This window comes from Hippopotamus amphibius, chromosome 5, assembly GCF_030028045.1.
Source record: "Hippopotamus amphibius kiboko isolate mHipAmp2 chromosome 5, mHipAmp2.hap2, whole genome shotgun sequence".
NCBI classification, from domain to species: domain Eukaryota; kingdom Metazoa; phylum Chordata; class Mammalia; order Artiodactyla; family Hippopotamidae; genus Hippopotamus; species Hippopotamus amphibius.
In genome coordinates, this window is record NC_080190.1 from 5,381,351 (window position 1) to 5,404,588 (window position 23,238).

The window sequence follows — 23,238 nt, forward strand, 5'->3', positions numbered from 1 at the left end:
TTCACTCAAAAACAATGTATATATATTTTGCTTTTGGTCCTTAGCTAGTGGTGTCATGACAGTGTTTATGTCAGCTACTGTATAGTGTTTCAAAGGAAAAAAATGATACTTAGGTGTGCTTAAAATCGTCAAGTTATTGGATATGCAAAAACTCAAAAGGAACCCAGTCATTTTCAAAAATAAATTAAAAACAACATCAACTAAAACCCCAAGCTTCAAAGAAAGGAAAACAGGTGTTGAAAAGAAATAATTCAAGAGTTTCTTGAGCCCAAAATGCTTGCTATCCATGCTTTTAAATTGCACAAAGATTTCAGCTCCATGCGCTTTCATGGGAGCAGCGTTTCCTGGAAAGGAGGTTGAGTTGGAAACAAAACACACTGTCCTCCCAGACTCGACCATCTTCTGGCTGTGGCTAATGCCATAGCTCTTGAGGCAGGTCCCCAGAAAGCGGGAACCCCCACCTTCCTCTCACCTGAAGGCAAACGGTACATTGTCTCTGATCCAAGCCCAAGGTACAGAGCTAGCAAGGATGAAAATTCTTTCACAGCAATGAAATCACATGGTGCCATACCTGCAAACAGCCGACCCTGCAAACTTGTCTTCTGAGCATTTTCACGATGGGTCCCTAAGAAACCTGGCAACTCAAAGATGGAATCCCTTTCTAAGTCTTAAGGCTCTTTCCTGTCCTGACTTGATGCCAAATTAATTTTGGCAGAAACAGCCGTGAGCTTGCCTTTCTAGCTGCTGATACAGCTGATGGGTACTACTTATCAGTGGGGAAAATGCCATATTTTAAAGGAGAAAAACAGCTACGTTACAAAACATGCGTGGAAAATGGACCAATGAAAGGAGCCATATGTGATTATAAGTGTGTAAACATGTATCGTATGCACTAGGTCGGTGGAAACGTAATGCACTGTGTTGATGGGTTGAGGCAAACACTCCCTGGTCCAAAAATGCCTGAATCACAGGTGAGAGAAGGAGGAGCAGAAATGAACCAACACTTCCGAACAAAGGCGATGGAGAACGCAGACGATTCTCCCTTCACCCTGGACTGTTCTGCCTCCACACGGCCATGATCAGACAACGAGTAACACCCAGACATGCGACATCAATAGCAACGTGATCTCATCAATTCCAAGATGGGAGGAAATTTCAGCGTTTGAAAGTATAAATTCAAGATGGAACACTGGCTTCAGGTAAAGTCAGACCAGGCAATAGTTTTGATTGGTTGGTCTCCAATACTTGAATGGTCAACAACTAGACAGGACTAAACTGGGCAGCTTCGCAAAATCCACTGCCTTCGAGAAGCTAGTCTTTAGGACACGTCCAATGATGACCAACTGCTCTTATCATCAACATGTTCACCAGTAACAGCTTAAGCATCTCAAAATTGAAATAACAATAATGTCTTCCATTTTCTGTGGGCACAATTTTGAGTTCTCAATGGATTCCTTCCCTGTGATATTCTCTTGCTCAATATGTCACATAGAAGGATCTCCACAATAAATTGCCTGTCTCCCCTGACAAATCAGAAGAATCTTTTTTATCGCCTGGTGAGAATTTTGCAACCCACTGTATTTTCCTTCCTGCTCCGTCTGCCAGGCAGCTTCAAGTATTTTGGCTTCCAAAAAGCTTTCAGTTTTCTCTACGTTTTGACATCGTCTGTTTTATATTCACAGTCTATGACTCCTTACTGGTAAAATATACCAAGTTCTGTATGAATGTGTGTAGGATATTAAATCACAAATCATAAATATAACCTCCTTTAGGCCCCAGCTTAACGTGGACAAAACCAGGAAGAATGAGACACAAAATCTACACCGGAAGAGAAGGACACTGGAAATCAATGACAATCACAGTTGCTAACAATGAGCGCTCTGAGGAAGTAAAACTGATGGTTTAATTTATTTTTCATCCTAAGAGAAGAGGACCCAAGCACCAAGACCTAGTGAGAAGCTGAATCAGGGTAGTGGAATTTGTAAAATTCTATTGCAAGTCTGAAGGGTGGACAAATGTAAGAAATGTTTTATTCTGTATTCTGCAGTCCACATGAATAAGAAAGCCTAATTCTAAAAATCTGAAAATCATACCCAATCCTGCCCCCATTATCACCCCGCAGTACACAGTAGAAATGCCTTTCGCAAGTAAATAAGAGTAGTTAACAACAAATGCTTCCTTCAAGGTGAAAAAGGAACTCAGTCAAACCAACAGCCTCATTTCCTACCAGGTCACTCTCACGCCTTAAGATTCTAGTCAGGATTATTAGTGCACACTCTGCTGGGATGAATTCAAGCCCTAAGACCGGAAGAAAGATAGAGAAATGCAACCAAGTGGTCACATTTGTGTTAACAACCAGGGAGAACTCTAAGAGAGCTGCAGCATAATTCTTCAGCATTAGACTAGGCTACACACACCACAAAGTGTCAACCTGAACATTTTAGCTGATACAAGTTCAAGGATGGCGACCAGCACGTATATGCCAACAGCAAAGGTCTGTGCTTCCAATACCGCCTGAGATCTTAAATGGAAACTTAGCACTTGCTTCCCTCTGGGCAGATTAGATAGCACTTCTGGATGCTAACACACAAGCACACGTCTACTGTATCTGAACTGTGCTTATTTTAAATGTCATCTCACCATCTGGCACGAGTGTAACCTAGAGCAGAGTTATAATGTCAGGCCATGGCCAATCACTTACTATCTTGAATATAGCAACCAAGTGACTACTGGCCTTTGGGATAGTCGTTATATCCTATAAATTTGATTCTTGATTTACAAGCTGTTGGCCCAAAACTAATAGATGCTGTCTTTAATTACATTTTACAAGCCCCATGGATTGAAGAACAGTCCATCTGCAGAGGCAAAGCTGAACAAGCACACGAATATTTAAGGGGCCGTGGAGGCTGATTTTGTCAATTTCTAAGCCGTAGGTGGTAAAACTGGATGTCCAGCTGTGCCATAAAAACTTAAATACAGACTCCGGAAGCTTCTGGACATCACTGCTTCTCCCAAGGAGGCAAGGAAGTCTCTGATGTGTGCCAAGAGGAGGAGGAGCAGCCAAGTCTGGCAACAGGTAAGACAGCAAGCTCTCAAGTTATAGGAATAAAAAGGGCAAACAGACCCTGACACAGAAACAGTGTTATGTGGTATCTATGTAATTTCTATAGAAAGTCATTATATTACAATAGGAGTGAAATTCTGTCTTAAAAGCTCACAGCAGGACCCCACAGAGCTCAGTAGTGGATGTGATCCTCTGTAATAGCATATGATTTTAATGGCACCAAAAAGCCAAGTAGGAACATCTTGACTTCCGTGCTTAAAACTCACTCAGGTAAGTAGTAAATCTTGCAGAAAAGTTGTATTTTAAAGACATAAGGATTAAAAACAAAATGAAACACTCTCTTCGGGAAACACAAGGCATACTCAAGGCAGCAGGGTGGTTTAGGCTATGGGCTCTTTAAATTCTGGCCCTACCACCTCCTAGCTGTGTGTCTTTTGGCAAGTTAAGAAATCTTTGTGCCTCAACTTTCCCATCTGTAAAGTGGGCATAAAAACAACAGCTGTCTCAAAGGGCTGCTGAGGGTATTAAGGACATGATGACTTGCAGTCTCCCCACAGAAGTGCTTGGCACGTGGAAAGCTTACATATCAGCTCACCCTCAGCCCGAGGATGCAGACACAACGCATCACAAAGAATGCGTGTGTTAAAAGAAAAAGGAGATGAGCTCTTTACTGTGAAACTGGCATTTAAGCAAGGATGTTAAAGAAAACTAAAGGGTCACCAACCAGATGTCTTAAGATAGCTTTAAATGTTACCTAGTTGGCTGCACGGGAACAATATCTTCCTCAACCACCTGACTGATTCAGCTTCTAAAACCCAATATTATTTATTCAACAGAAGGGGCAACATTTTGAGGCCGTGAGATGTAAGAACAAAAGTTACAAGGATCACAGCTCCAACTTGGATCAGCATCTAAAATGCCTCCTTCGTGGTCTACTCTTCTGCTCTTCACAGTGGCTGAGGACCTTGTGCCTGCAGAGCATGTCAGCTGAGAGGAAGGCGGATTGGCTGCAGCTTCTCAGAGTCAGAATCTCTGCAAATGATAGTGTCTTCACTTGGTATCAACAAACCCACACACACATACACAGACACAAACACACATGTGCATGTACACACACAATCACATGCACGCACAAACATCCATATACATGTCCACACGCACACCACACACACGCTCACACACACACGCAGCTCCTCCTTAGGAAGTTCTGATGGAAGAAATGCTGTCGGCTGGAAGACTTGGCCTCAGAGCACTAGAATTCTTGATGAGACAGCTCCTACAGCATTTTACATACAACATAAAATAAACCACAGGGATTTTACATTCTGAGCGTTTCCCTCATGGCGATGTCTTTTCGGGCTGCAGCCTACGTGCACACTGCCCAAGAGAACAGAATGGACTTCCAGCTCCTGCCCTAATTCTATCATCACTGACACAAGACTTTATCCTCAGAAGTCTCCAGCATCTGCCTGTAAGAGGACACAAGAAACTGGGGCTTCTCCCTTGCAGAGCTGCCTTTCCCTACCAACAACTCTTCTCCCCGTGGCCGAGATGCAAAGGCTTGGGTCTGAGATGCCACAGCACACCTGCATGTCTGTCACGTGACTGCGCCCTGCAGAGCAGCACGTGAGGAGGGATGCAGGGATAAGGTTGGCTCTAGTGTGCAGGGAATGCACAATTCCAGCAAGCACAAGTCAAGTCACCTCCTCAACCCGGGAACTACAGAACATCCGGGGAGAAGCTGGACAGGGTCCCTGGAGAAGGAATCTCTGAGGTCCTCACTCCATGCTGTGAGTCACAGAGCACGTGATTTTCACCCACATGCAGGTCCTGGGAGGGGCTCAGATACCTCAGGGTTGGCAGGAGGAGGCAGAAGTCGCAGTTGCAGGAAGAGGAAATGGTGCGACCATAAGGGTACAACTGAAAACAGACTCTCCATCATCATCAAAACAGCCGCAAAATAAAGTGGCCACACCATCCTTGACGGGGTGACCGTTTACCTCAGTGGGACCCCTGAGAATGGGGTCACCAAGTCATACCACTGCTGAGAACAGATGGCACCTGACCTCTGCAGGAGCAGTCCTCCCTCACCTGTGTCCCCAGGGTGTGGAAGGCACAGCCTGGCTGCCAGCACACGGCCACTCTGCAGGGGAGATGCGGCGCCGGCCAAGTCCACATGTGGGGTCACGCGTCCACACCCACTGCCTCCCGACCGCACCCTGGCTGCCTGGCAGCCCTACGCCTTTAGTTCTGCTCAGCAGAGTAACAGAGTCTGTGGTTTCACTACTGACGTGGCAAGGTTTATCTGGCGGGTCTAGTTCAACGCAGAGGCCCCGAGTTATCACATTGCTCGCCGGCAAGGATGGGTCTGTCGTTCTCAGCTACAGCATCCAGCAGAGCAAGGAGAAGCCGAGTCTTCCTCCAGATCCAGGACAGCGGGTTTTGTCTGTTGCTCGTTTGTCTTATGCGACAAATAGACCACTAAAACATGAACACTGCGGCTCTCCAGACTCAGTCTAAATTGTCCCTCTCAGAAGTTAATCCCGACAGAGCAAAAGGAAGAGACTCCTCGTGCTCAAAGTTCGGCGCTTTCCAGGCGAGGATCCAGACCCCGAGAGAGAGCAGGTGGAAACACCAGAGGCCGAGGCCGCGACCCCTGCTCTGAGCCCCACGCCACGTGTATGTCTCCAGCTGTGAGGTGCCGCTCCTGAGCCTCTGATGCTGTCTGATGTGCTGAAAGAGGTCTCAGTCACAGCAACATGTGTCTTTAGATGGACAACCCTCACTCAGACTCAGCCCTCGCAGAAGCCTGCTCAGAATCCGCAGCTTATGGCAACCAGGGCCGATGACATCCCTGCTGTCCCGGAAAGGAGCATCACTCAGAAAAGGCACAGTGAAAAGCCCCTGCTGCTATGAGCTTATCCACAGGTGGACAAAATCATTCAAAAGAGGCAAAGGCATCAGGGAAAATGTAAATGAAAACCACGACGAGACATCATTCATACATGTCTACCAGAAGGGCTGAAATAAAAAATGGTGACAGCAGCAGATGCGGGCGAGGATGCAGAGAAACCGGGTCTCTCTTACACGGCCAGTGGGGATGGAGAGTGGTACAGCCAGAGTATGGCTGTTTCTTATAAAACTAAACATGTAATTACCCTGCAATCTGGCATCTGCATCTTGGGACATTTGTGCCAGAGAAATGAAGACTTAAGTTCACACAAAAACCTGTACAGGAATGTTCACAGCAGATATATTTGTAACAGCTCCAAACTGGAAACAGTCCAGACGTCCTTCAACAGTAAAAATGGTTAAACCACCCATTGTACATCCATACCATGGGACACTACTCAGCAACAAAAAGGAACAAACCACTGATACAACAACTTAAATGAGTCTCGAGGGAATTAGGCAGCGTGAAAGGGAAAAAGCCAATTATCCCAAGAGGTTACATACTATATGCTTCCATGTATATAACGTTTTTGAAATGGCAAAATTTTAGAAATGGAGAACAAATTAGTGCTTTCCAGGGATTACAGAAGGCAGAGGGGGAGGGGAGGAGGGACAGTGCCACAAATAGGGAACCAGAGGGACCCATGTGGGGAAGGAAACATTCAGTGTTCTCACCATGAGGGCGCATTTGAGAACACACGCATGTGAAAAAAATCACAAGAAACTAAACACAAACACTAAGGAGTACAAGTTAAGCTGGAAAAATCTGAAGAAGATGGGTAAATTGTATCAATGTCAGCTCCCTGCTTGTAGTTTGATGCTACGGGTTTGAAAAATGTTATCATCAAGGGAACCTGGGTACACAAGCTCTCCTGTCTTACTTCTTACCAATGCACTCACTATGAGCCCACAATCATCTCCATAAAAATGCAACAGGAAAGAAGGGGAAAAAAGAAGTCAACAGAAATTCCTTCTAGAAACGGCATGCGATGGAGAACCCCATGATCTGTGTCAGCGCTTACAGAAATTATAAAACCCAAGTGCTAGAAAATTAACCAACCGTCCTCACAGGAAGATGATGAACAAGGCATATGTTTAATATTTAATCAGGAGGATGAAAATGCTCATGATTTTTTTAAGCTGAAATATGTGAAATGCAAACACTTTTCAAAAAACTCCCATATTGCTGAGCATCGCTTTGGCTAATAAACACATGTGGTTAAAATTAGATGGCAAACGGATGCCCTTGACCAAGGTGAAGGGAAGGGCGGACGACATTCACGTTTGTTTTCTCCAGGGGGTCTGGAACCCAAGTTCTCAGCCCCAGAGCCCCATGTTGGCATAAGGAAAGCGTCCAATCTCCAGGCCCATTTCTCCAAAGAGCCATTTGTGTTGCAGAAAGGGGAGCACCATGTAGGCTGTGGGAGCCCCCACGGTATCCAGGCAACAACTCCAACCCCACCAGACACGAAGCGGGCACCTGGCCACGGAGAGCCCTCCCCGGTACTCACTTATTCTGCATCATGTTCATGATTACCCAGTCGAATGGGTAGACATTCTTCCCGATGAGGTTCTTAAACATGATGAATGTTTCCATCAGGAAATCCTGGAATAAAAAACAGAACATTGAAACAGCCCACCTGGAAAAAGGTGAAAACCAATGCCCCCTGGAATAATTACATCATAAATGACCTCTTTCTTTTTCTTTTTTTTTTTTCCAGCTGAATGAAAACAAACAAAAAAGTAATGAAGATGTATTTCACAGGAGGTGGGTATTACACTTCTGCCCTTCTGTTTGCCTGAGCGCCACCTGTCCTGGAGAACTTTTTCAAGGACATATTAATAGACAGCCTCTGGGCATGACTCTCTGAGAGTCACAGTGAATCCCCAAAGGTTACAAATATATATTCATACTCTTTGTGCTTAAAGGAAACATTTTTAAACAAATATAACATGCAGGGTATAGCTGTGTCTTATATTTACTCTACACACATTTTTCATTATGAACAGGGCCCATCGGGTTGAATACACAGTATTATTATTCTTCCCTTCTTCTTATGTAATTTAACAGATGAAAGGCTCAAACAGGAACTCCTGACCACCTGCACCTATTCAGCTCTCAGTAAACCATTTGAGCAAGCAGTCACGTTGCCAAACTCTTTTATGTGGTATCATCAAATCGCCTCTGTTGTCTCCTAGATGGTCCCCTGCATTTCACAAGCGGTACCCTGCTGCCCGACCCTGCTTCCACGCGAGTTAGACTGCTCCTGGCATCAGAAAGGGGTTCCCTTTTCCTAGCGGGTCCATTCTGTGCCTATCAGAAGTGGGAGGATTTCTTGAATCTGACAGTGTAGTGCTTATTCTGAGCTAAGCTGAACAAAACAAGCGGTTATCCTGAACATCATACATCCCAGCAGTCCAGGACGCATGCTGTCTCAAGCTCTGGGTGGGAAAGGGACAGGCAACTGAGAATTCACGTAGGAAAATGAGGTCATAGTCAGAGATGGCCAAATGAGTGGATGTTTCTCATTCATTCAGTCTACGGATTCATAATTAGGTGCAATGGCTGTGAAGACCAAGGTGGTGTACAGAATTTAAGCAGCCACGAGAGCAATTCCCAGCACAGAGTTCTACCCAAGAACTCCTTGCAAAGAGACACCACTTCCATCTGACAGCAGCAATAAACTGACATTCAAAGACACTTCCTCTGCAACCTTAACAGCAATGCCAGGTTACAACGAGTCACCTCTGCCTTGGGAGGGGTTTGTTGAACCCCCTCCCATGAATAAAAACTCAAGGAACAAATGTGATCACCCTTTTCACAATAGAGGCCTCCAGTGCAGGAGAGGTTAGGATGGGGCGCAGAGTCAAGAGGGAACCGTCAGCTCCATGTCCTCCAAACTCTGCCCACAGGAGCCCTGGCCAGCAGGGCTTGTGAGCAGGGGTGTCCTAGCTGCCCCCTGAAACAAGGAACAGTTTCTCTCCCCAGTTTAATAACCGAAATTCATATTTCACTACTTAAGTTTCCCCACTTTTGTCAAGAGTTTCACATTTTAATGACCAGGTTGCCTACTTTGCCATCTGAGTGCCGTAATTTAGTCACATCTCTATTTGCATGGAATTGCTGGCTTTCTTGCTGATCACTCCTCAAAGCCTAATAATTGAGATCTAGGGTCTGGTTTTTATTATTCTGGAAGAGAAGCATATTTTCCCAACTCCTTTTTTTCTCTTTTTTTTTTTTTCTCTAGAAAACACAGTCCCATACTTCATTAGTATGGCTCAGCTGTTAACTGCTGGTACTTTGCTGATCAAACAAAATGCTGCAGATTGTGGGAGATGAGGTTTTGCAAGGCTTCCCTGTCGGTCTGCATAATGTACTAGCCACGGCGGTGATCCCCACCACTGCATTTGCCTAGAAGAGCTGATGAGGCTGAACAGACTATTGCAACTGCTAACTCCAAGTCAACAAGGTGAGTTGGAGGATTAAGATGGGATATTTTGTGAAGATTTCATCATTTTACATCAATCTGTTCCTGCAGCATTTTTAGTTTGATTATTCACAGAATGTTTCGTAGAGTAAGTGGAGAGCTATACCAGGAGCCATCGCTGTATTCCACAGGCAAAATCTTCTTCTTGTAAAACCACCTGCTGCTGTCCTTCCCTGTCCCCACCCACTTGGTTAATTGGTCATCCTTTTTCACCTGGACTACCGGAGGGGACTCCTAGCCCATCTACCTATGGTCATTCTTGCCTCTCCTGGTCCCCACACTTTACCCAGAGTGACCTTTTCAAATTACAAATCTGATCAAGGCACCAACCATTCCCCAATTTCCCTGAACCTATGTCCCCAGGGGCTTCCCAATGTTCTTAGATTAAAGCCAAACAGTCTTGGTTCTCAGAAGGAAGTCACCAGTCTCTTCAGTCAAAGAAATAAATGTTCCAGACAAGGACCATCAACAGATGCTGAACTCATCAGATGAAAAGTTGCTAGAGGACAGGACCTTTGCCAGTTTTCTGTGGATGCCAAAGCGTTACCAAAAGATTATGTGATAATCTTTACGGACCATGTATCTTCACAACAGAGAGATCTGACAGTTGCTCCCTTTAAACCACCTGATCAAACCCAGCATCGTCAGTAGTGGTCAGCCTGGCACGCCCAGCCTCCCAACAGACACAATAGGGAATGCTTAACAACAACGTCTATCCTGCTTGCCAAAAGGGTGAACTTGAATTTCAGATCAAGCTTCCAGTTTGCAGGACACAGAAATTTGCAGAAACAAAGTTGCACACAAGGCAGCAATCAAAAATTCCAGAATGAGGGAGGGAGTCTGCAAAGCTAATGGCTTTATCACATCAAAAAAAAAAAAGAAAAGAAAAATGAAATAAAATTTTAAAAAGCAATGCCATGAAAGGGAAGGAAAAACAAGGTGATGAACTTATTCTAGAAAAAAAGAGATTAATGAGAAATAACCAAGCACGGGGGGTGAATCTGGACTAGGTGCAGATTTGAGAAAGTCTGCAATGAAAGACAACAAAACTGGGGGGAATTGAGGAAAATTTTGAATGTAGATGCTATGAAGAGATGATTGCTATGTTCTGGGAAGGCAATAAGGCCATTGGATATTGTCTTCATCCTTGAGAGATATTTGCTGAACCACTTACATGTTTGTCACATACTTGTGGGATTTGTCTACATAGAAAGGGGTACAGAGACACACAGGGGAGGAAATACGGCAAAATGCTTGCAACTGATGGATTCAAATGATAGGAATAATGGTTCACACTGTACTATTCTTTCAGCTTTTCTGTGTGTTTGAAGTTTTCCATAATAAATAGAGGACAGTGTACAACCACTGATCTCAACACGAGATCTCAACACGAGATCTCAACACGAGATCAGTGGACTATATCACAGTCAACATTCTGGTTTTGATACTGCTCTACAGTTTTGCAAGATGCTACTATTGGGAGAAACTGGGTGAAGCATACAGGGGTGCTCTGTATTATATTTTACAGCTGCACGTGACTCTACAATTATCTCAAAATAAAAAGTTTACTCAAAAAGTAAGTGCTTTAAAAATAACTTTTAAATAATTTGGGGAAAATAGCCAATAAATGACAGAGAAATGGAAACCAAAGAAGCAGAAAAACACACAGCCTCTCTGCATGACCTATGGGGTCCTGTGCAGTTTGATGCCCCAGCATCAATCTGATGCCTCTCTGGGCCCACCTCACTCCCTGGTACTCTTGCTACTCCCCCACCCACAGTCCTCTGCTTCTATTCCTCAATAGTCCACAGTCCCCTCCTTGGCAAAGAAGGCTTCGTGACCACCTGACTTGGTCCAGTCTGGCTGCTTTACAAGGACCATCCTTTGGGAGCATGGATAACCTGGGTTATCTGCAGGACTCTCTGACTACCTGTGATATTCTCCACTGGACTGGGGGCCACGGGAGCAGGACCCGTCTGCGTTGCCTGCTGTCACTTCCTCTGCCTTGTTAACACAAAGTCAGCCTCCCATAAAGCGCTATTGAGTGAATTCACTGTAAAAGGATTCTGCACCCCCAGACTCATCATCCAGCGGAGAGAGTCTTCAATGAAGCTTCATCTGCGAGGAATGGTCGCAAGGAATAAAGAAATGGATGCTCAGTGCGAGGCCCCTCCTCCCACTCGTGACATTCTCTACACAGGCTTGCAAATCACCCTTTGGTGGCTGTTCCACATGGAATTCAAGGCTCCTTAAGATCAGGCCCCCCCGACAGGAGAATGTTTCTGAGGCCAGAACAGTCACCTGGCAACCACTCTTGCTTTCCTAATCCCCGTGAGCATCCTCACCACACTGCATTTGTGAGCAGTCACCCTGGACCACCCCAGCACGGGCCGACGGTTGACTGGGATGGACAAGGTACAAAGGAAGGGGCAACGGGCAATATCCACCTGGTGAGGCCAAGGCAGGTGTCAGGTAAGGATTCTCAGAGGGGGTTGGGATGGAAGCTGAATGGAGGCAGGAGGGAGATCCAGGAAGAAGGCCCTGAGAGCTCACAGGGCTTCCTGACCGGGCTTCCCTAAGTAACCTACAAGTGGACGGAACTGGGAGAGGCCACAGGAAGAGGCAGGGATGCACAGGAGCCTGTGGCTGCCCCGGGTCCTCCTCGGAGATGAGAGGGACCCTGCAGCCTGGTTGTCTCAGCCTTCGCTGTTCTGTATCCCGCATTCACTCAACCGGTAACCACCAAGCTTCACTCCTACCTACACTGTTCCTGGGTAAGTCATTATTCACTCCGTCACTCCAAGACATTCCTTTAGGGCCATTTAGTGGGAATTTGGGACAAGCGTCAAGACAACAGGCTCCCCGGGAAGGTCCAGGGTCCTCCTCGTCACCTCCCATCTTACCGTGGCCACCGAGCGAGTTCTCCACCTGCGGTCCTGATTCCGTGACTCGGACACAGGACAACTGGCAGCCCCTTCTTCGGGCCGGCACCTCCACTGCAGAATAACTTAAAGACCCCGCATGGCTCACCACCCGAAAGGGACTGCCTCTGTTATGGGAGAGTTTTGGGCCAACCATATCCATCCTTTTTCTTTCCTGGATTAGTCTTTCCATCTCATGCGGTGCTCCATTCTCTCACCATCTTGGCGTCCAAAGGGCCATTTGAGAGACTGTGAAAGTACAAGCTCTGAGGCCTGTGACTTTGGTGTGGATAATAACTGTGATTTTGTATGGGAATGACTCATCCAACCAGGAAAGGGCTAAATTTGAAAACCTGAAGTAGCACTTCTTACAAGGAAGTAGTCTTGAGAAAATGGTCTAGGCTCTTCGCACATTGCATTACTAATTAACTCCCAATTATTCATCAAAAATGATCTTTCAGTTTTGTGAGCGGTTGTTCAAGTAGAAAAATAGTCAAATACTCTCCACGTATAGTTAGTAGATAGGAATACATTTTACAAAGGTGCTGACAGATTCATGACAATAAAAAAGGTTTACAGTCCTTGCAGTATGGATTTGTGATATTCAAACCACAAATGCCATTTTATAACAGAAATCAAATCGTCTGCAAATAACTGATATTCTGAACTACTGTGTCTAAGGAAACAAAATCTCTTGGGAAATCAGGACCACAACATGTAACAAGTATCTGATGATCTGCTCTGTGCAAGGAGAGAGGGTACACACTTGGAATTCAGCAAATTACAGTCATTTTTAAACATCATTTTGTATAATCACTTCTCACAATATACTGAAGCTTCCCTATCCACAGCACCACTGAATAATTCAGATTAAATATTTTTCACTGTTTACACATATCATATGATTTTGATCATGTGACTATTCTGATAAAGGGCAAATAATAAATTGGAGTCCTAAGTTTTCAGCATGGGTAATGCTTCTCATTCTGAAAAGTTTATTATTCAGCCTAAACTGTGGTCTAGGAAATTGTTCACAAAGGTTTGGCTACAGCTATCCTTCCCCTGATCCAACATGAGGCATGAAATGTTTCACATGGCAAATCTGACTTCACCATGCCAGGACTGCTGAGAATCACGGGATAGAATCACATGTGATTATATATTACACACGTGAGTACAGCCCTACATTAAACCGCTCGTTATTATTTAAAACAAAACAAAAAAAACTAAACACAGAGATACACAAACACATACACATTCTTGCTCCTTGACTTTTATTTAAGGAAAATTGCTATGATTTTAAAGTATAAATCCATTTTTGTATCGTTAGAAATTGAAAATATATATTTATGATCACTTATTATATTACATATTATATACACAAATTTACATATGCACATGAATACACACACACACAGCGGCAACAATTTATAAGGCAAGCTTTTTTATTAGAATTAATCCTTTGAAAAAAAGCCTTAAATGCACTGTCTTCTGCTCATCCCTTAATAAGACTGATGTAAAGTGAAACTGACCTTGTTCTGGAAACACTAGTAGAACTTGCTGTGGTCTCTAGGAATCTAGAGGCCTCAGAAATGGAATCCGTGCTCCCAGACACGAGCATCGAGGTGGCTGTCTACTCGCGAACTCTGCAGACACACTGACTGCAGCTTTGCAGAGGTCACCTGCTATATGGCTCTGCGATGTCAGCTCATTAGGGACGGAGCTCCTGAGGACAAGTTCCTCTCTATTGTACTTCTCCTAATTAAGCTGCATCACAGTCTCACTGAGGATGACTAGAGAATTATTTCGAGAAATGCTAATGCGCTCCCATGATTAGAGCTAATTAATAACGGAGCACAGTCTAAGGTTGAAAATGCTCCCTGGCTTCTGCGATTGAAAGTCAATCGATAAGTGAACAGCACTTAATGACAGACTCTCCACGGATAACATCTCCAAATTTTCCGCAACCACAGAGCATGGGAGAGAAAAGAAAAAAAGAGAGGTGTGTCTGGGCTGACACCCTGAGTCACTGCCCAGGCCAGCACGAGAGGAGAGTCTGTGCCACGACCCTTCTCTTCTCACAAACACGCCTTTAGTTAGACCATCCCTGGTGGCTTCTGAAATCTAGTGGAGGCAAGTCCAAAATCATATTGCAAGTGGAAATATTCACATCAGCATTTTGCCTAAAATGCGGGCCTCAGAACATGGTTATAGAAAGTCAAAGTTACACTCACCACCACGTCGGTCCTCATTTTCCCAAAAGTCTTGATCAAATGGGCGTAATGATAGTCTTCCATCTGTCGTAAAATAGCTGTCATACAGGCCACGAAGTTTCCCTGTAAACAAATCAGAAGATACAATTAGATGAGGGGAGAACAAGCTTCGTGGGAAAAGTTGATGTAAACTAAGAGTCTGGAGTCAAACCCATCAAGGAGAAGCCAGGGGCCAGGCTGGCCAGCTAACTGACCAGTCACGATGGCCTCACCATCTTTTCTGTCGCCACATTTCTTCTCTCTAACTACATTAAATGCTTCCTGATACATGACTGTCCAGTCTGGAAAAAAACAAGGTTGAAATATTTTGCATTAAATACATGCAATGAAAGACAGGCTTGAGATCACCACCACTTGTGTTTCGGCTTCGCTGGAAAGTTGCTGCCCTTATTATCAGGCAAAGCGTGAGTGCAGACCCTCCTCTGGGGCTGTGGCAAAGAGGGGACTTTTATTTCTCAAAATCTGCCTACCCCCCTTGGCCAATTTGGAGGCAACCACCACCGACTCCACAATGACTTATGGTCCAATTCTCCTCCAGGAGAAGACTATGCAGAAGAAAGCAGCCTCATCAGAATGTAAAGTGGGAGAGACAGGAATTTCTCATACCAGACACAGCCGACAGGAAAGGAAAAGAAGGGGAAAAAAGAAACCACCAAACAAAATCAAGACATGGAGAAAGTAAGGGACCAGAGCGCCTAGCAAGAGAAGTGGCTGTCGGTATGGACGTGTTTGCATGTGCAGGTCTGTGCACCTGTGTGTGTGTAGACACACCAAGGGGCATTTGGTCTAGTGGGTGAGCAGGGGGTTAAGTAGTCAGCAGTCCTGTCGCCATTAGCAGGACTGTATCACTTCTGTGGTTCATGGCTAACAACTTCCTAAAAGCCTGCCTCGCTTTTAAATATTTTCCCCTAAAGTAATGACATTTCAAGAAACATAGGACATACCTTTTCCCCCATTAAGCCAGCACAAGTCTGGTAAAATTATAGGATGAGACATACTTTGAGACATGTCCCTAATTTTGCCTTATTAAATGAGTTCACAAATTGCATTCTTTTATTAACTCTACTTTTACAAGCAATGTATTTGAATGCCTAAGTATCTCTTGTATTAATTTTGAATGCACATGCTATAGTGAAATGTTAAAAGTCCAATATTTTTTCTGATCCATTTTATATCTATAACATACAGATATGCTTCCAAATGAGTCCTCAGAGGATGCATTACATAAGTTGAACAAATAAAATAATGATAATAAGGTATCTTCCATCTGCCCAGAAATGTAAATTATTTGTGAAGGATGATAATTGCTGAAATTTAGATTCCAAGTCGGTGTTCAGGGAAAGAGCTAAATAATGCTTGTTTTTCATTGGAGGAAGGATTGGTAAAATGGCAAAATGTCTACCTATGAATATGAACTTTTGAAATATATAAATATTTGGCATCTCGTTGAGCTCAAGAGAAGCCGCCTTGGTATCTTCTTTACTCCTGATGAGATGCCAGCTTTGGGTCTTCATGATATTACACGTTGATCGACTACAGCGTGTCAAGCGCTATGCTGAGGCCGTGCGAACCAAGGACTCATTCGATCACACCAGAGTCTCTTCTGGGCCCATCTTAGAGGTCGTAAAACTTGAGGCTGAGAGGTGTTCCCCTCTCGATGTGAACATGGAAAACTGGCTGGGAACCCAGCACACTGGCTACAAGGTGGGTGTGCTTAGTAGCTGAGCTAATTTTCCTCTTATCTGCACATGCATTTTAATTCTTTTTCAGAGAAATCTGAGGTCGCTGCCAATGGCCAACATGAAGTAGAGACTCATTTCCGGCACTTCTGTGGTCATCAGAGAAAGCGGGGAAGAAGATGAGGAACTGGAACGGTGGCCATAAACAGTGTCCCAATTTCTATCCTGACCAAGCTGGCTGTGACCTGGGCTCCTCTTGTACTAGACAGGGAGCTTTTCTAGAGCAAGAAAAGGCCTGTGTCAGTCAACATTCACCTAACAGGGGCTCGAATTAATTTCTGAAGGTCAAAGGAGTTAAAGAATAGAGACTAACAAATTAGAATCACTGAAATCACAGAGCCAGCTACGTATAACTCAAAGCAATAGAACTATGTACTGGACTTAAAGTAGCAAGTTGAAAGTAGAAAGAAAGGAAGACCCCAGAGTAGTCTTGAAAATGCAAAGGGCATAAGGACTGAGTGATATTAATAAACAAACAAACAAACAAACAAAAAAACTCAGAACATCTGGAGTCTAGCCAGATACTCAACCAGGTGATGTGGACTTAATTCACGGAGCAGACTGCCATGGAATGCTGAAAAGGACATGCAAGGCCAAGGCTAGGGGAACTGACACAGTGCAGAAAATGAAAAGCTGAAGAGAACGTGGCAGTTTCTGTAAAACAAGTCCTGGGAATATTTAAACGGCCGGGCGGGAAGCCTTCTCTTTGGATTAGAATGTCACAGTGAGGGCCACGAAATGGCATCTTATTTAACTGCAATGGGGACTGATTGGAGTAGCCCAGAGAATGGGACAGAGGAAGGTCGTCACCATGAGTCAGAGATCAGATGGCCAGCAGGCGAACATGTGCTCTTTACTTAACCTAGGGAATGTTCCAGAAGCAATTTGTACTGTTCAGTCTTTCTGAGAGGAAGTATATCTTGCTATTTCAGCCATTTTCTAAGCTGATGCTTTGGACACCACTAGGAAAGAGGTAATATGCCTCTCAAATTTCACAGAAAGGCTCTCCCTGTCCTTTGGAATGAAGTCCCATCCGTGCGGGCCAGTATCTTTATTTTTTTTTAAGTTCTTTATTGAATATAATTGCTTTACACTCTTGTACCAGTTTTTCAGGTAGACTATAGTGAATTAGCTGTATTTATACATATATCCCCATATCCCCTTCCTCCCATGACTCCCTCCCACCCTCCCTGTCCTGGCCCTCTAAAGCATCACCCATCATCGAGTTGATCTCCCTTTGTTACACAGCAACTTCCCACTAGCTATTTTACATTTGGTGGTGTATCTGTATCTATGCTACTCTCTCACTTCATCCCAGCTTTCCCTTCGCCCCCCACACCAGCCCCGTGTCCTCAAGTCCATTCTCTGCATCTGCATCTCCACTCTTGCCCTGTCACTGGATTTATCAGTACCATTTCTTCAGATTCCATATATATGAGTTAGCATACGGTATTTGTTTTTCTCTTTCTGGCTTACTTTGCTCTGTATGACAGTCTCTAGGTCTATCCACCTCATTACATGTAGCTCCATTTCATTCTTTTTTATGGCTGAGTAATATTCTATTGTATATATGTGCCACATCTTCTTTATTCATTCATTTGTTGATGGGCATTTAGGTTGCTTCCATGTCCTGGCTATTGTAAATAGTGCTGCAATGAACATTATGGTACATGCTTCTTTTGGGATTATGGTTTTCTCTGGGTATATGCCCAGGAGTGGGATTACTGGATCATATGGTAGTTCCATTTTCAGTTTTTTAAGGCACCTCCAAACTGTTTTCCATAGTGGCTGTACAAACTTACATTCCCACCAACAGTGCAGGAGAGTTCCCTTTTCTCCACACCCTCTCCAACATTTGTTGTTTCTAGATTTTTTTGATGATGGCCATTCTGATTGGTGTGAGGTGATACCTCACTGTGGCTTTGACTTGCATTTCTCTAATGATTAGTGATGTTGAGCATCTTTTCATGTGTTTGTTAGCCATCTGTATGTCTTCTTTGAAGGAGTGTCTATTTAGGTCTTCCACCCATTTGTGGACTGGGTTATTTGCTTTTTTTTTTGGTATTAAGCTGCATGAGCTGCTTGTATATTTTGGAGATTAATCCTTTGTCCGTTGCTTCGTTGGCGAGTACTTTCTCCTATTCTAAGGGTTGTCTTCTTGTCTTGTTTATGGTTTCTTTCACTGTGCAAAAGCTTTTAAGTTTCATTAGGTCCCATTTGTTTATTCTTGATTTTATTTCCTTTATTCTAAGAGGTGGTGAAAAAGGATCTTGCTTTGATGTATGTCATAGTGTTCTGCCTATGTTTCCCTCTAGGAGTTTTATAGTGTCTGGCCTTACATGTTGGTCTTTAATCCATTTTGAGTTTATTTTTGTATATGGTGTTAGGAACTGTTCTAATTTCATCCTTTTACATGTAGCTGTCCAATTTTCCCAGCACCGCTTATTGAAGAGGCTGCCTTTTTTTCCATTGTATATTCTTGCCTCCTTTGTCAAACATAAGGTGCCCATATGTGCTTGGGTTTACCTCTGAGTTCTCTATTCTGTTCCATTAATCTTCCTTTCTATTTTTGGGCCAGTACCATACTGTCTTGATCACTGTGGCCTTGTAGCATAGTTTGAAGTCAGGAAGCCTAATTCCACCAACTCCATCTTTCCTTCTCAAGATTGCTTTGGCTATTCAGGGTCTTTTGCGTTTCCATACAAACCATAAGATTTCTTGGTCTAGTTCTGTGAAAAATGCTGTTGGTAATTTGATAGGGATGGCGTTGAATCTGTAAATTGCTTTGGGTAGGATAGTCATTTTCACAATGTTGATTCTTCCAATCCAAGAACATGGTATGTCTCTCCATCTGTTTGTATCGTCTTTGATTTCTTTCATCAGTGTCTTATAGTTTTCTGCGTACAGGTCTTTTGCCTCCTTAGGCAGGTTTATCCTTAGGTATTTTATTCTTTTTGTTGCAGTGGCAAATGGGAGAGTTTCCTTAATTTCTCTTTCTGCTCTTTCATTGTTAGTGTATAGGAATGCAAGAGATTTCCGTGCATTAATTTTGTATCCTGCTACTTTACTAAATTCATCGATTAGTGCTAGCAGTTTTCTGGTAGCATCTTTAGGGTTTTCTATGTATAATATCATGTCATCTGCAAAGAGTGACAATTTTACTTCTTCTTTTCCAATTTGGATTCCTTTTATTTCATTTTCTTCTCTGATTGCTGTGGCTAAAACTTCCAAAACTATGTTGAATAATAATGGTAAGAGTGGACAGCCTTGTCTTGTTCCTGTTCTTAAAGGGAATGCTTTCAGTTTTTCACCATTTAGAAGGATGTTGGCTGTTGGTTTGTCATATATGGCTTTTATTATGTTGAGGTAATTTCCTTCTATGCCCATTTTCTGGAGAGTTTTTATCATAAATGGATGTTCAATTTTGTCAAAAGCTTTTTCTGCATCTATTGAGATGATCATATGGTTTTTATCCTTCGGTTTGTTAATATGATGTATCACATTGATTGATTTGCGTATACTGAAGAATCCTTGCATCCCAGGGATAAACCCCACTTGACCATGGTGTATGATCTTTTTAATGTGCTGTTGGAGTCTGTTTGCTAGTATTTTGTTGAGGATTTTTGCGTCTATATTCATCAGTGATATTGGCCTGTGATTTTCTTTTTTTGTGACATCTTTGCCTGGTTTTGGCATCAAGGTGATGGTGGCCTCGTAGAATGAGTATGGGAGTGTTCCTCCTTCTGCTATATTTTGGAAGAGCTTGAGAAGGACAGGTGTTAGCTCTTCTCTAAGTGTTTGATAGAATTTGCCTGTGAAGCCACCTGGTCCTGGGCTTTTGTTTGTTGGGAGATTTTTAATCACAGTCTCAATTTCCATACTTGTGGTTGGTCTCTTCATAGTTTCTATTTCTTCCTGGTTCAGTCTTGGAGGATTGTATTTTTCTAAGAATTTATCCATTTCTTCCAGGTTATCCAATTTATTGGCATATAGTTGTGGTAGTCTCTCATGATCTTTTGTATTTCTGAGGTATCAGTTGTTACTTCTCCTTTTTCATTTCTAATTCTGTTGGTTTGCATGTTCTTCCTTTTTTTCCTGATAAGTTTGGCTAATGGTTTATCAATTTTGTTTATCTTCTCAAAGAACCAGCTTTTAGTTTTATTGATCTTTGCTATTGTTTCCTCCATGTCTTTTTCATTTATTTCTGCTCTTATCTTTATGATTTCTTCCCTTCTGCTCACTTTGGGGTTTCTTTGTTCTTCTTTCCATAATTGTTTTAGGTGTAAGGTTAGGTTGTTTATTTGATATTTTTCTTGTTTCTTGAGGTAGGACTGTATTGCTATAAACTTCCCTCTTAGAACTGCGTTTGCTGCGTCCCATAGGTTTTGGGTTGCTGTGTTTTCATTGTCATTTGTTTCTAGGTATTTTTTTGATTTCCTCTTTGATTTCTTTAGTGATTTCTTGGTTGTTTAATAGCGTATTGTTTAGTCTCCATGTGTTTGTATTTTTTACCGTTTTTTTCCTGTAATTGATATCTAGTCTCATGGCACTGTGGTCAGAGAAAATGCTTGATACGATTTCAATTTTTTTGAATTTACCGAGGCTTGATTTGTGACCCAAGATGTGATCTATCCTGGAGAATGTTCCGTGTGCACTTGAGAATAAGGTGTATTCTGCAGTTTTTGGATGGAATGTAGGCCAGTATCTTTAAAGAAGCATAGAGGACACCATGGACCATGACTGCACATGTGAACTCACGTGAGTTCATGTGGCTGCCCACTTGAACCTTCTGGAGCAGACTGATGGGTTTTTAGGGGTAGATTAAAAGCAGGTATTTTACTATTCTATGCTTTGTTGTTGATTTATTGGAAACGCATTGAGAAGTCCTATGAAGTTTTTATTTTAGGCACTGGGTGGGTTGGCAGGTAGGCTGGTGGTGATTGCGTAGAATTCCTCCTGGAACCTGAGCCTGCAGACTGGGTTCCAGCCCCAGTGGCTGAGTAAAAATGAGTAAATAAATGAAAATAAGACAGACTCCTTATGACTTCAATGCAAGGCAAAATAGGGACAGAGAAGTCAGGAGGCAGTGGCAGAAAGTTTAGAAATCAGGACATGGAAAGCCTCATAAACAAAAAATGTGCACTTCATTAGTAATCAGAGATGAAAATGGTATACCATTATTTGCCTGCCAAAATAGCAGAGGAGTATTTAAGTGACGGTAACGTTAGCAAGGGCGCAGGGATGAGCACTCCTAGACGCCACTGGTGGGAGCATAAATTGCTGTAACCTTTTTAAAAAAGTGATTTGGCAAAAGTTTTGAAAAGTCTTGGAAAAAAAAATACTCATCTCCTCAGGGTAATTCTTCTTCTAACAACCCTCCTAAGGATGTAATTCAGCATCAAAAATTTTATGCCCAAAGATGTCCATTGCATCACTGAAAACATCTCAATGTTCAACAGCTAGGAACTGTATAAGTAATATGATACTTTGTAAGATTGCAAGATAAAATACAGGATGCCCAGTTCAATCTGACTCTCAGATAAATATGTGCCAAAGATGGCACTGGAAATTTTGCCTCAGACATGCATATACTAAGAAAATGATTTGTTGTTTACCTGAAGTTGATTTTTATTTGCTGAATCACATAACCATACTATGGTTTTTTGATAAAATATTATGCAATCATCAAACACAAATCATGAAAATATGAACTATTTTAATAACATAAGAAACTGCTCAAAGATGAAAATCAGACACAATTATGGTATACATACTTTTCAGCGAAACAAAGAATACAGCACAGGAGAAAAAATAAAAAGAAGAAGCAATTAGTAGAAAAGACAGCAGATAGTAGTGGGAGTGGGAGGATGAGCCCAGATTATTTTGATAAATGGAAAATACATTAGTATTTTAAAAGGCAGTCATGAAAGAAACAGATGAGATCTCCTCTTTCTCCCCCTGCCCCTGAGTCCCCCGTTCCTACTCCCTCTCCCCTTCCATGGGGCTCCCCCTGTCCATGTGGACTAGGTCACTGCTGCTCAAGCCCTGGACTGAACTTGCCTCTGAGCCCTTCTAGAACTACTCTCAACACCCCAGTTTTAAATCTGCTTGGCACCGCAGTGCTCTAGGCAGGTGGACAGGTAGAAGAGAGGACAGGTAGCACAGAGGACAGATAGGATGGAGGACAGGTAGGACAGGTAGACTGGAGGACAGGTAGGACAGAGGACAGGTAGGAAGGAAGATAGGTAGAACAGAGGACAGGTAGGAAGGAGGACAGGTAGACTGGAGGACAGGTAGAACAGAAGACAGGTAGAATGGAGCACTGGTGGTGGAGCAAGGGACAGTGTGTGGCAGGCAAGTGAATGCTCGAAGTCCCTATAGGGTATAGAGACAAAAGATTTTTTAAGAAAGAACCGATTTTGGAGAATGGGAACTTTGGATGAGTTCTTTTCAATGGTATCTTTGTCATCTTTGCCTAGTCTAAGGTCCAAAACTGAGTACGTGAGTTACAAGGAAAATTCCCAAGGATTTGAATTCATGGTCCTGAGTTGTGAAGGGGTGCCTCCTTTCTGTAATAACATCAGGACTGTGGCTTGAATAGCAAAGTATGAAACTGCTCTTTGTAATTCCATCCACCAGTCCAGATTGTTTCATACGACCCCGGAGCTCACATTGTGCACAGGGCAGTCGGCACAGGCGGAAAATTTAACTCTCTTCCAAGTGCTCTAAATGCCAAGGGATTTGGGGGCAGCTCCAAATCGCAGAAGCTGATGGAGCTGCAGGCAGAGCCCCAGGAGCATG

General features: G+C 43.2%; 1 protein-coding gene across 4 annotated transcripts in view; it reads right to left on the reverse strand.

Annotated features, from left to right (window-relative positions):
* The window catches only part of DOCK1 (dedicator of cytokinesis 1), a 520,609-nt gene that overhangs the window by 186,877 nt on the left and 310,494 nt on the right, over positions 1-23,238 (reverse strand). For all 4 annotated transcript variants that reach the window (XM_057736106.1, XM_057736108.1, XM_057736105.1 and 1 more), the window contains 2 exons: positions 14,660-14,761; positions 7,528-7,622 (listed from right to left, as the gene is read on the reverse strand). In XM_057736106.1, coding sequence (XP_057592089.1) covers positions 7,528-7,622; positions 14,660-14,761 — 197 coding nt within the window. The remainder of the gene's footprint in view (positions 1-7,527; positions 7,623-14,659; positions 14,762-23,238) is intronic.